Consider the following 14,685-nt stretch of genomic DNA (forward strand, 5'->3'; position numbering starts at 1 on the left):
ATGTTCTTCTCTATCATACAACACTGAGATACTGAGATTGTTATTTGGAAAGCGGACAGCTGTCAAATGTGGGAGTTTTTCTTATTATCACATACTACAGTATTAATTGTCCCTGTACCCTAGAAACCGCCCATGAATTATACTGGAAAAGGCCGAAATGATACTGTGTCAAAGGCCAGGGAAGTGATACTGATAAAATATAGACGTTAACCATGTCCAGTATCAGCCCCCGTAGCTGTCCACTCAGAGCGCGCTGCTCTGGTATCGTGCCCGTGAAACAACCAATCACGAGCGTGAACACACAGTTTACACTGTTTAGATATAATACATGTAATAAACTGAAAATTTTCTGTAAACAAAATGGTCTTTTGATTAAATAGTACGTGATAATAAGCTCATGATTAAATAGTATATGATAATAAGATCATCACATGGTTTGTCTGGTATCAGGCCAGGTATCATGCCCCCAAGTGTCAGTATCAGCCCGAGACCGAAGGTGATAACCTATAATTACAGCCCTCGTGTTAATGAATAAGATGCTGGATGACGATTCACTCCCTTGTCTGAGCACCCCTTTTTTTTGTTTCTTTGTGTAATAGATTCATCTGCATGAACTGTCAAATGCAATGTTGGTGATGGACTGATTCAGCTGATTTCTGTTAATCAATTGTGACTGCCGTTGCTTGCACTACAAGGCACATTGTTCAGTTGAAGTGGTGGATGTCATTTCTTGCTGTTTTTTTACTTTAAAAATATAAAAAAATAGATATATTTTTTTCTGGTGTAGCAGAATCATTTTTCATTCAATCGCATGAATTGTGTCCAAACTTTTAAATGGTAGTGTAATGTTAAAATCCAAGTACTTGTTGCAAAGACGTAAAAAAAAAGCTTCTATTATTGTGTTTCTTTTCTTCATGTGCTGTTGCTCCATTTTGCAGTAGTTCCTACCTCCCTGCATCGGCTAACAGAAAGGATCACTGGAAGTACTTTGATTGACAGACAGACAGACAGACTTTATTGTCATTGCACAATAACACAGCAGTGAAATTGACAACAAAATGTTGTTGCCTGGCTCCCATGTAATAAATAATTATGATAATAATGGTGTGTTCAAACTGTACAAATCAGATGGATTTAGCAGATTCAGCCCCTCCAATGTAACACCACACAACACCACACTTTACATGCTTAGTAAATACTAAACCTTTATATTCAGGAGCCCTATACTATGTAGAATCACCACCCAAAAAGGCTGATGTATACGCCCCTGGATGTGCTATAGGAAGGATCTCGGCATATCTATGGCCGAGCACACTATCAGGTCTATGTGGAGAGTGAAAGGGATGATTCAGTTTATGCATGATGCAGAAGAGAGCAGTGAAGTGCAGAGTTGCATATAGATTGTTATGCTGTCAGAGGGACCCTTGTTCTCTTTCACTTTAGCTGACTCCAGCTCTCGCTCAGCCTCAGCCTCTTGCATGTGTGGCATCTCATCGTCTTCTTCGTTACACAAAGCCGAAAAGTAATCATTTCTGCAAGTGTTAGTATCTAAAATGATCATTAAAGTTGTTTTTGTTGCCATATATGCTGTGTTTATTTCTGCCTGTGTAACATCTGTGTCTCCCTCCTCATCTCAGACTTCTCTGGAGATGTCTGTGTTTGCGGTTCACGTCTCGGAGCCAGTGTTGCCAGAATAGTTTCGCTTTGCCGCCTTTTGCTATCGATCGTCACGTCTCGCATAAAACTGAACCTCCTGTCGGTTGCATTTAATTAGGTTCTCCCCGAGGCCGCTGTAATGGAGTGTTTGCAGTTGTAACCGGGATGTCCGTATTGAGTTTCCTTCCACATCCTGCAGCCGTCGGTTAATCAACGTTTGTGAATTGCCCTCTTAAGTCCATCACCGATGCAACTCGGGAACTGGAATCACTGACCATAATGCATTTGCACATTCTCTTTGCTTCTCAACAATGTGCATATAGTTTGTCTTATCTGAATAACACATTTTTCTTTAAACAAACATTTCCAAGAATCGGCAGATTTCTTGTCTCAGGCAGTGAAGTGAACAATAGAGCAGGCAGGAGCGATTCAGATGCAGATAAGAGGTGCTGCTGGTGGCATTGAGTTGTCAGCAGCTGACTCTATCAAATGAACCTGACCTGAAAAACACCCTGGAGTCATATTTTAATGTCTAATCTGACACTGATCACAGGCGGTTCTATTACTTTAGTATACCCCTAAGCAGAGACTGACCTTACATATGTTGTGTGCGATGAAAAGAGCAGCTTGAAACTTTCTACAGTGACTTTATCTCATCACAGCTACAGTCAATATTTGATTTATATTTGTGCTTGCTTTTTTATAGCCAGCTAGGATGCACAGCTGGCATTTGTTGTGCTACATAGTCTCCACTTTGCTGCAGCAGTCCGTTTTCTTGCTGCCCTCAATCTCCTCTTTACCACATTCAGAGAAGTAAATACAGAAGACACTCGTTCTGCTCCACTATTGTTGTAGTGAGTCTCATTCCGACTAATGCATTCAATGCAGCATGTTTTTTGCAGTTTCCTGTTTTTGTTTATTCTTGGTGTCTTGGTAAACTCACCAGTGTCATATTTATTAATTGTTCATGTTTTTTTTTCTTTTGCAGATATCAGAGGGAGCCTGCCTTGTTGTGTATGCATGGAGTCTGCCCATAGAAAGCTGAGGTGCACGCCGTCCCTCCAAACCAGCATCCCTTGCAAACACGAGGGTGTGCCCGAAACTGCTTAGGCCTTTCTTTCAAGGCGCCCGGAGCTGTCTGAGGAGAGAGACGGACGGGAGCAAGGCAGGGGGAAAAAAAAAACACGCTAACTTTTGATGAATTCCACCAAAACCTGAAAGTCAAATAGAGGGCTGCTTGTCCCGGGGAGACATGTGGACAATAAGGATGGCCTGCCTCTGTCTCCAAGTCTTCACTCTTTTACTTCTTATTTCTCTTCATTTGGCTGCTGCCGAGCATGATGTCACTCCACGCCTCACCTTCTCTTATGGTAAGTAATCATCATCATTTTGTGAATATACTACATATGGCACATACTTCATATAGTTCTAATAAAACCTGTGTAAAGAGTGTCATTAAGTCCCACCAAAACCAAAACAATGTTGGCTTTGGGAGTGTCCGAGTCCTCCACAGGGTTTCTATGTGAATAGCAGAACTCTGCAAACTGGATGTTGTTGACTTTACAGTGCCTCATCGTGTAGGTGTTCAAGTGCAGTGGCAACATTATGTCTTGTTTATATAAAAAAAAACACAATTACTCTAAGTCATGTTGGACCATTCACAGAATTTTAAACAATGGGATTTAATTTGACAGTAGAATAACGATGCTTTGTTATAATTTGTCATCGGCATGACAACCACTTATTTTTGTGATGCACAATATTCTTCTAGGCCAGACAACTCTTGTGTTGGTAAGAGTGGTAACATTACTGAGTCAGAGGTTTTGGCAAGGTGTTGGCTGACGTCCACTGTAGTCAAGTTTCACAACGATTTTTTCCCACTGTTGCTATTATACATCCTTACCAGTACCATTTTTAAGGGGGACCTATTATGCACATTTTTTGACCTTTTGAATTGAGCTGTGGTCTCCTATAAAAACTTTTTTTTGTAGAATATGCACCTATTCCAGCTGTATTTCCTTTGATTTGTGCTTCCTGCCAAAATGGTCTTTTTTTATTTTATTCCACCCACAGCCCGCCTCTGGGCATGCCCACTCTGCTGTGATTGGTCATAGTCCAAAGTGCTTCCTAACTTCAAGATACTTCAAGATTCGATCTGATTTGTGATTTATGGCCCACAATAATAAGGATAATATCAAAATATGATGATAGAAACAAAACCCAACCCAAAATGGGATAGGCTCCAGATAATTTAGCATAGGGTTAAATAGTGCAATATTTCGATATATCTATATTTTATCACACCCCCAATAATAATAATGAAAAAATTCCTTCTGAATGGTGAAACAACTGTACAACATAAAATCAACAAAACCTTATCTTGATTTTCATGTTGACATGTTTAGTTATGCTTCATGTGCTGTGGTATCTCGTTTTTTGTTCATTTGTTCCAAAAGGTCAGAAAAAAAGCAAAACGTTGGAAAACTGACGCAAATTTGGCACATAGGAAATTAGATAAATCAAGTGAATCCGTTACAGAAACCCAGAAATATTGTTTGTACTTCTCGTACATCCTGACGTGTTTCTCACCTTCTTTGTTAAATTGCTGGCACTCGCAATTTTCTTTGGCCTCGTGGCGGGTTATTTAGCAGTCACACGCAAAAAATAATGCTATCCATGTAATACAAAATACATGGATAGTGAGTTGGCAATACAGTACAGGGCAAATTGACTACTTTGTTTCAAGATGGTTATTCTTTAAACCTCTTGATGAGGCATTTTGTGGAATAAGCCAAACAGACCTCTGGGATTAATCCTTAGATGCTCTTTGTACTTTCTAGTAGTCTAATAGTTTTTGTAATCGAGGTACTCGAATTATGCAAATAATCATTGCAGCCCTATTATAGTATAACATGCATTTCATCTGCCCATTATTATTTTTCACTTTTGAGGTTGTGTGCTGCATGATTTGTCTTCATGGAGGTCATAAATGGTCCCAAGTGAGATGACAAAGTGGATTAAAACATTTAATGTGCCTCGGTATGGCTGTAGGAAATGATACCAAATGATGGATGGAGACATCACGGCAGCCTTTCTGTTTGAACTGTGGTTAATGGCTTTGGCATCATTAGAGTCACGGAGGATTGTTGTTGATAAACCTGAGTTAGCGCTCTTTTATGGACATGAATTACATCCAGTCTGAGCTTGTATGTTACCTCATTTACAATCCCCCCTCCGTCTCCCCACCCATATCAACAGGTAATCGCTCCAAGAGCAAAACTCACAGCTCTGCCCCGGCGGAGCATTTCACGGCAATGCACACCATTAATCACTCGCTAAATAAGTGGAGGTTTCTCACTTCTGGCTGTCTTGGTAGAAATATTTGTTTTTCAGGCGTGTAGCCAGTGTTAAACAGCGTGAAATATGCACCAGCCTCATGTTAGACCAGTCAAATGGAGCTGCAGCACACGAGGAGGAATGTTCTGTATGCTGTTGTCCAATTTAGCAATTCATTTTGAGAGTAGAATTCTTTGTCTTGTTTGGGAAAAACATTATTTAACTATTTTCATGAGGGGTCATGCAGGAAATAGGCGACTTTAACAACAGAGCTGCTTACAACTCCCATAAAACCCAACAATTATCCATTATATTGGATGGTAGTTTAACCTAACATGGAGAGGCATTCATTTCTATCTGATTGCTTCTGCAGTAAGTCTAAAAAAAGTCTGGTGATGCTGGTTAGTTTATGTAAAAATAAATTATCGGTTATACACCAACTTTTTTACTCATGGGTGCTCCTTCCGGATGCTAGTTAGCTAACAACTTGCAGATTTTTCCCCTCAGTAGCATAGGTGGCCCCAGATCCCTGCATGACTGTCTGGTAACATTTTTGCACAATCTATTCCCTTCCTCTTGTCTTCAGGCTGTCCCCTGGTCCCTGCCTTGGCCTTAATAAGCAGGTTAATCTGCCATTAATAATGAGTGTGGATTTATGTGTTATGGTGTAAATGCTTGTCTGGTTGTCATTATGCATGCTGCAGCGGGATCATGGGTTCAAGGAGTTAAAAAAAAAAAGAGTCCTGCATAGGCTTTAATGCAGACCATGTTGCATGACTTAAACCTACATCTTTAAATCCTTTCTTATGGCGCCAATCTTTGCTAATAATCTCCTCATGTGTGGACAGTTTCAATTTTAAGGTCTTGCCCGTAATCTCAAAGGGAATAAAAGTGTCATTCATTATTCAGAAGTGCTCTCTTTTCAACCAGATGTGTCAACTTATGCAAGAAATACAAACTGACACTGGAGCAGATGATGTGGTTATACCACAGTGCATTGACATTGAATGTCAATGCTACACTGAATGTCAATTATTGGGTAAACCTCCCACATTTTACGACTATTGATTCCAGGTCGGTTTATGTACAAGTTCCATACCTACACAGTGATGTAAGTTGGTAATGGTAATGGTAATGGTAATGGTTTTATTTCATTTGAACATGCATCAGATTACAATTGAATGCATCACATAATCAGTTCACAGTTCCACATGTCCAAAAGGAGTAGGAAGAAGCAAAGCTTATTAAATCCTACCCCTCCATCTGGTACTTTTACAATCAGTAACTGTTACATTTGTTCACTTCCTGCTTTCCTAATATAGTTTAAGTTTTTTTTTTAATGTTTTATTTTGTTTTTTATTTTTTATTTTATTTTTGTCACGGGCGGCACGGCGGTCGAGTGGTTAGCACGCAGACCTCACAGCTAGGAGACCAGGGTTCAATTCCACCCTTGGCCGTCTCTGTGTGGAGTTTGCATGTTCTCCCCGTGCATGTGTGGGTTTTCTCCGGGTACTCCGGTTTCCTCCCACATTCCAAAAACATGCTAGGTTAATTGGCGACTCCAATTTGTCCATAGGTATGAATGTGAGTGTGAATGGTTGTTTGTCTATATGTGCCCTGTGATTGGCTGGCGACCAGTCCGGGGTGTACCCCGCCTCTCGCCCGACGACAGCTGGGATAGGCTCCAGCACCCCCGCAACCCTCTTGAGGAAAAAGCGGTAGAAAATGAATGAATGAATACGTATTTTTGTCACATACCAAAGTACGAGGTAATAAGACATAGTAACTGTCAATATAGTGATATAGTATATACATATGATATACGTATATATATCAACTGCTTGTATTGTTTCTTGAATTGGCTCATTGTTGTGCATTGTTTGAGGGTCTTTCTCAAAGTTGAGTTTTGGTATAAGTCAATCTTATAACTAAATTGAACTTAAATTACTGGTAGTAACACAACACTAAATACAAGCATTACTTGAAATGGTAATAAAAAGAGAACAACTTACTTTTATCTTTCTGGTTTATTGGGAGGAGGCACTAAAAGAGGTGGGAGAAGCTGCAGGAGAACTTGCAGAAAGTGCTGACTGAGCAGGTACAGGATCACGTTCTGAATCAACAAAAGGCTCAATGGGATACAGTGTGAACTCTGGTCTTAAAGCCAAAGCAAAAGCAACCTTTCCATCTCAATAATAAGACCACAATCTTGCTTCGTTGTCACTGTCACTTTGAAATGGTCACAGATACAATCCTTAAACATAATGAGAAACACTACAGATAAACTGCTAAGACCGAAAGTACAGCCAATATTGGTGGGCGTTTCTATTAAAATACACACGTCTCTCCATCTTGGCTCCTGGTGTACAGATTGTACACAGCATGAAACAGACTATAGTCAGATCAAAGCAGCTGTGCTACTGTTAGAAACAGGTCATCACCCTGAATACGCTCCCGACGGATCTTTTGCATGTTCACAGCCAGGCGAAGGGTCACGGCAAGTTCCAGAAGACGTGAGCAGCTGCTTTACATTATTGTGGCTAATCTGAGGTCGGCCCTTGTTTGCTCCCTCAGCAGCACATGATCCTTTTCTTGGGGGAAAAAAAACCCAACATCCCTGAGAGCAGAGGTTCTTTTACAAGGTAAAGCACATTAACATAATTTACTTCATTATCTGAACATAGATTTTACCTTTTAAAACTTTGTTGCTCCCTGCTGTGCGAGCAACAACAATATGTAGTCCTTTTGCCTTACAATAACAGCTTAGGAATGATTTTAATGGTGCATCGGCTTAGAGTTTGAAGAAAAGCATCTCTGGAGTTGCCATGGTGACAAGAGAGCGCCTACAAGTGTTTAAATGTACACGGCACATAAAACTGATGAAGTACCGACAGGTTATTGGTTCTTGCAGAGAAATATTTACTAGTGCACTCAATTTTCCTCAAAGAGACAGATAATGAAAACATGGCCTCTTTGGTGGAGGTAATTACACCACGGAGATGTTATTTTTCCTTACTGATACTTTAATTAACCTTTTTTTTCTCGTTGTGTGTTTTCTGTGTTAGCAGCTTTTACAATTTAACTTTCAGACTTGTGTTTACTGAAGTTGTATTCACATCTCCTCTGCAAGATGTTGCGGTATCCTGCAAACGAGATTCAGTCCAACGAGTTAGCAACAGGCACGTCACAGCCCTGCATTGTGAATCTCCGGAACTTTTTTTTTGGTTTTGTTTTTTTAATGCAAGCCACATGTGTCAGCATCACCTTCCACATGTTTAGCCATCCAGCAGCATCTCCATGTAGCTTAGGACAATTCAGTTAGTGCTCCATTGTGGCCTGGTGAGTTTCACCAAACAATAATGGAGTTGCTCTGATCTCATTCTCAGCAAAAATTGATTCTTTACTACTTTGCTTCTTTAATCAACTGGAATTCATGCAAGTTCTGTGTGTCCCCTCTTAAACCACATGCTAACCTGTGTTTTTTTAACATCTTGTGCTAACATCTTGTGTACCCTGTTAAGTTCATTCATTCATTCATTTTCTACCGCTTTTCCTCAAGAGGGTCGCGGGGGTGCTGGAGCCTATCCCAGCCGTCTTCGGGCGAGAGGCAGGGTACACCTTGGACTGGTCGCCAGCCAATCACAGGGCACATATAGACAAACAACCATTCACACTCACATTCATACCTATGGACAATTTGGAGTCGCCAATTAACCTAGCATGTTTTTGGAATGTGGGAGGAAACCGGAGTACCCGGAGAAAACCCACGCATGCATGGGGAGAACATGTAAACTCCACACAGAGATGACCGAGGGTGGAATTGAACCTTGGTCTCCTAGCTGTGAGGTCTGTGCGCTAACTACTCGTCCGCCGTAACAACAATACGGCATACAGACGTGAAATATTGAGGGACTAAGTTGTAGTTTAAAGGGTACTAAGTAGAATGTGGTTAAACTATATATGTTTGGATCTGCATGACACTATTACCTTCATATACTAAACACAATGAATATGCATAACATTTTTTCACCCTGATCTTTTACGTTTTTTGGAAATCACATAGCTTTTATTTAATGGAAAGCTGAAAAATACCTAGAAAACTTGCCATAACTTAGTTTTCTTTTGTAAAATGTTGCTTTCAAAGGTAGCTTTATTTGCACCATATGTGAACTTTATAGGGCTGTACGGTGAAGGAGTGGTTACTGCACAGGCCACACAGTTAGGAGACCCACGTTTGATTCCAGAGATGACCGAGGGGGTTCTCCCCGTGCATGCATGGGTTTTCTACGGGTATTCCGGTTTCCTCCCACATTCCAAAAACATGCTAGGTTAATTGGCGACTCCAAATTGTCCATCGGTATGAATGTGAGTGTGAATGGTTGTTTGTCTATAAGTGCCCTGTGATTGGCTGGCGACCAGTCCAGGGTGAACCTGCTGATGTCCTGCACTCACAAGTGTAAGAGCTGATCAAGGAAGACCCTCAATAAGGGAGGGCACTGACTGAATCAGCTGCCCTACAAAAGAAAGCACTTAGTGGGCTGTCACCAAAGGACAAATGACTCCTTAACTCCCCTCTAGAGGGCATGTTTCAACCTTTTTAATTATGCCTGTACGTTTTTTTGGGACCCATCTGGAAATCGTCTTTGAGAGTGTTTAAGGATCTCTCTCTAAGCCCGATGTAATTAATTCTCTCTAAATAGATCAGCAAAGTGTTTAAGGCAGCTCTTTCAAGCGGTGTCATTTGCAGAAATGAGTCTTAATTACATAATAATGGGAATGATCTCACTTTGCTGACAGCTGCCAGAGGTTGTGAGACCCTTAGTGCACTTGTTATGTGCTTCCCTGAAGGGCCGTGGATGTCACAGTCAGATAAAGCAGCTCTGTCACACTCCAAAAAGAAGTGACTGTATTTCTAGAGGTGGGGGGGGGGGGGGGCTTTAGCTCTGCCTCTATTTTGTCATCCCTGTAGGACATATTCACAGAGATGGGATCAGTTGTGGAAGCATCTGCACTGATTCATTTATGGGTTGGGTTTTCTGGGATGGCCGTTTGGTAGCCCTCATCACGTTGTGCCTTGTCCGACCTGTCTCTTTACGTTATCTCTGTGGTCCCGCACATTTCTGGGATTTTTCACAAATGTGCCCCCTAAGAGAGTTAAAGAAAAACTGATTTTTTAAAATGAATTTTCATCCACAATCCATACATGAGACATGTATTTCTCTTTACTGTGCATTCTAAAGCTATTAAAACAGCTAAAAAAAAAGAGGCGGCTCATTAATGCACACACACAGGACACACCTGTTCAGCCTCATAAGCCCGCCATTAAAACACCTCCAAAAACCTCCAACAACGTTTCCATGCTGTGACCATGTTGTAACTTTGTACAGCTTGTATTCATATCAGTATTTGTACTTTAATCATGTTAAGCATTCCCGGAACTTCCTGCCTGGATGCACTGATTTCACATAGCAACATAGAAATATACACTATACGTAACATTGACTTTTTCAAACACAAAAAAAACAAAAACAGCGGCATTGGCCACACCTCTAACATGAAGCATTGCCTTCCGGCTGATGGTGCTGGTGCTCTATGAGTGAGTGAGTTGTTTGGGGCTTCAGCTACTGCTGATATTGCATCATCTAATTATAGTTAGTAGTTAGCCTAATTATAGTAGTTAAAGGTAATAAACCAGGTGTCTTTGTTAAGAGCTTTTTGTTTCCATAATTACTTTTTTCTGCTTCCAGACCAGAAATGCTTGACATTAACCCTATGACACCTGAACTTTTGAGGTTAGGGGGTGCATGTTGTGTTTAAGGGCACACTCCCACTAGTCAGTGTATGCAGTGGTTGGGCACACTTGACATCGAAACTCTAGTTTGTTTGACTTGTGTAAGTGCTCTGATCCATAGTAAGGCGTGGTACATGGTCCACTCCAGGAAGAGGTGGGCCTGTACAGTACAGTATTTCACAACAGTGAGTACACCGGTCACATTTCAAGTATTTTTATTACAGTATATGACACATTCTCAGAATGTGTAGCAATTTTTACAATAATTTTCCATTCTATGTATATTTCGAAATTGTTAGTTGTAGGTGAGTTGCGATTGGCTGCCGACCAGTCCAGGGTGTGCCCTGCTTCTCGTCCAAAGTCGGCTGGGATGGGCTTCAGTGTGTCCCCGTGACCCAAATGAGGATAAACGGTATAGACTCCATGACTGTAAATATGATAAAAACAAATCTTAGCTCGATAATTAAACATTATAAAGGTAGTGCTAGATAACAATATTGCTCACACTAAATATTCACAATTTGGCAACAATTTAGGTGACGTGTCGTCACTTGTGTTGCCAGATACTTAGACAATAATGGTTTTCAGTGGATAGTAAAATCTATACTGCTATACAAGCTATATACTGACTACTCTAAACCATATTCAAGTTTGCTTTTTATAGTATTGTCCCAAGTATAACACAATACAGTATAATAATAATACAAATATTTTTTTAAATGTGGGAGGTGTACTCACTTTTGTAATCTACTGTAGCATAAGCAAAAGCTGCTGTATAAGTATGCCATCCAACAGTTAATGGCCCCACAAAGGATTAATGCATTAGTAGCCAGTGTGTCCATGCAAGCAGATGATTTATGTTCCCTGACATTTTTAGTATTAAACTGTGTGTGGCTGCAAGCCCTTCTCTTTTAACGATCCCCAATTAGTGGCCGTCCATTGTTTTTTTCCTTATCGCTTGCATTGCCAGAACAGCATTTACATGCTTTAAAAGGGAACTATGATGCTTTTTCAACTTTTCTGACCTACAAATGTTGTTAGAATGTTGTATTCTCATGGTAAACAATGCCAAAGTTTCAGATAACAAGGGTTGCGCAATTGGAAGGGAGCCCTGGCGTTGTAAAACTGGAGGTTTGTGATGTCACACATAGGTGGGCTTCCTTATATGGGTGTGCGCTGTCGGCGAGATACGCTCTCTGACCTCCCCCAAGCTCTGCTCACATTAAATGTTTATTTGGATTTAAGGGAAAGACACATTTGTTAACAATTCCTACCGATGCGTCAGGCACAAGTGCTTGGAGGTTATGATTCCCTACCAACAAAAGAAAAAGATTTCAATCTGTCAATGGCATTTCACTCTGGACTGTTTTGTGAACATGGGCCAGTATGCAGCTGGACTAGCCGACCAACTGTTTTTGAAGCCTGATGCCTTTCCAACATTACTTGGTCAGTGTCCTAATTGTGTTTATTTTGTGTTCGTCATGGAACAAAAGCGGTTGTCGGTGTAGCATTATAGAGTGTGCAGGCAGGGAGTGGGGATGCGAATAACCATTTACTACCACAATCAGTGGTTTTACCAAATTTTTTTAAACACTATTAGTATTGGAATCTGTTTGATTTAATGATAACAGCGTGTTGTAGTTGTACTACTGTAATTATTTCCAACTGTGTATTTTGTTTTGATGCAGTATAAATCTGTCAAATTTGTCAAAATTGATTTAGAGGCGGCCTAATTATAGAAAAAAAAAGCTGGCTCACGTATTGGAATTGGAAGGTATTTTATTCTGTTCTCCTCTCTTAAACCATGCATTAGCTGGTCTTTTCTTTGTATCCCTGTTTAAACCGCATACTTCCTGGTACCACCCCATACACATTCCATACACAAAAGGCATAAAGACCTCTTGGTCTTTCTTTCACCGGTTACCTTATACATTTATCAACATGCTCAAAGCAATGGTCCTGTGTCACCTCTACGGTTTTTCACTGCCTGTGTTTGTGCTGGCTTGCAATTAAGGCAGATTGTTGAAGCTGGCAGGCAAATAAAAAGGCCTTCAGGCTGTTTGAAATCTCAAACACATGAGCTTTTAAAGCAGTGATTAGGGGAGTTGGCGATTTAACCCCTGGCTGCAGTCAGGAGGCACTAATGTGCTTTGGAGTAAAGCCAGACACCCATTGTGATAGAAATACGTGTTTGTTGTTGTCTTCAGGGTCATTTTAGGTGTAAAGTGGCATAGGGATAAAAAATAGTGATACACTTGGCTATCACAGTTATCATGAAAATAATATTTGTGAGGTTCATAATATCTGTTCTAGTTCATCCCATGGGGTTTTTATTATTACTGTGATATCCCTGATCTGTTCTCCTCTGCCTCTGTCTCCACAGATGCAAACGAGAGGGCATCCAGAAGTTTCTCAGTCAGAGGGGTCTTCAACTTCACATCTCTGCTGCTTAGTAAAGAAGATAACAAGCTGTACATTGGCGCTCGAGAACTTCTGTTCGCTCTCAACTTGTCAGACATCAGCGAAATGACACTGCACAGAAATGTACGAAAACACTGTGACACAGTAATTCAATGAAATTATTGTCATTTGTAGAAAGTTTCCATTGAAAGTTTAGAGAAGGAAGTATACAAAAATACAAATTGGACAATTTATACGGAAATTAAAGGCATAGTTCAGATTTTTTGACATGAAGTTGTATGACACCCCCATAAGCAGTGAAGTCTTCAGCATAGAAAATGGATGGGATGATTTGCTGATTTATTTTTTACATGTTCAACTCTAATACAGTTAATGGAATGGAATGGAATGGCCTTTATTGTCATTATACAAGATGTACAACGAGATTGGAGAGCTTCTCCTTTCAGTGCAGTAGTCAAGTTAAAAAAAAAAAAGTATACAAAAAGTAGAGTAAAAAAGACAATTTAACCATATACGTATATACAAGATATCCAAAATATACGCACATGAGCATCTGCAGGAGCAGACATATTGCAGATATATTAATTTTAGTGCAATGATAAATGAGTCTTAGTGCAAATAATGACTGGTGTATACAGATAAGTAAAAGTCACATATAAGTGTATTGTATTGGGTTGTTAAATAAATAAATATGTTTGAGGTAGTAACAGAGGCAGTGATCGAAATATTGCACATTTGCATTATGCTAATGATGGCTCTTGGGAAAATGATACAATAGACAATACTGTATATATATCTATATATATATAATCTGGGATATACTGTATTCTGTATATATATTTTATATATATTTTTTCACACACACACACACACATATATATATATATATATATATACAGAATACAGTATATCCCAGATTATGTTTTTCAAACTTCTTTTGTAGACAGACAGGTAGAATTTGAGTTTATTTCCACAGAAAATGTCCAATTCCTGCAATATTTCACTCCTAAATATTTTCCGTGGGGCCTTGTGGTGTCTCCAAACCTCTTTAAATCACACTTGCCTTACATTACTGTGCTCTTTTCCAGCTCACATGGAAAACTCCAGACAGGAAGCGAGACGAATGCAGTTTTAAAGGAAAAGACCTGCAAGTGAGTCAACTGCTGGTCTTTGGAAAGTCAAACACTTGACATAATTTAGCACAAAATTCCCTGTCAACTTCTAACTTTCCATTTAACCACAATATATATTGCATCAGTTATCCTTTATAATGTTCCTAGTACTGAATATACACATTAGGCTTTGCTATATTGCTGTTTTTGTTAACTTGACTGGACCAAGAAGCATTGCTTTATGTACACTACTAGCATTAAGGGATGCTGATTGGAATGGCTTGGATTGTAATTGAATTTGTTAGAATCCAACCATTTCATGCATCATTAAATTGATATTTGTCATTATTGGGAGTTGGAGGCATTTGA

At 39.9% G+C, this 14,685-nt stretch overlaps 1 protein-coding gene across 1 annotated transcript in view; it reads left to right on the forward strand.

Annotated features, from left to right (window-relative positions):
- The window catches only part of sema4ba (sema domain, immunoglobulin domain (Ig), transmembrane domain (TM) and short cytoplasmic domain, (semaphorin) 4Ba), a 44,543-nt gene that overhangs the window by 19,349 nt on the left and 10,509 nt on the right, over window positions 1-14,685 (forward strand). Inside the window, exons 2-4 of the mRNA XM_058074617.1 lie at window positions 2,645-3,026; window positions 13,167-13,327; window positions 14,293-14,355. Of these exons, the coding sequence (XP_057930600.1) occupies window positions 2,909-3,026; window positions 13,167-13,327; window positions 14,293-14,355 (342 nt within the window). The 5' untranslated portion in view covers window positions 2,645-2,908. The remainder of the gene's footprint in view (window positions 1-2,644; window positions 3,027-13,166; window positions 13,328-14,292; window positions 14,356-14,685) is intronic.

Source organism: Doryrhamphus excisus, chromosome 6, assembly GCF_030265055.1.
Source record: "Doryrhamphus excisus isolate RoL2022-K1 chromosome 6, RoL_Dexc_1.0, whole genome shotgun sequence".
NCBI lineage: Eukaryota > Metazoa > Chordata > Actinopteri > Syngnathiformes > Syngnathidae > Doryrhamphus > Doryrhamphus excisus.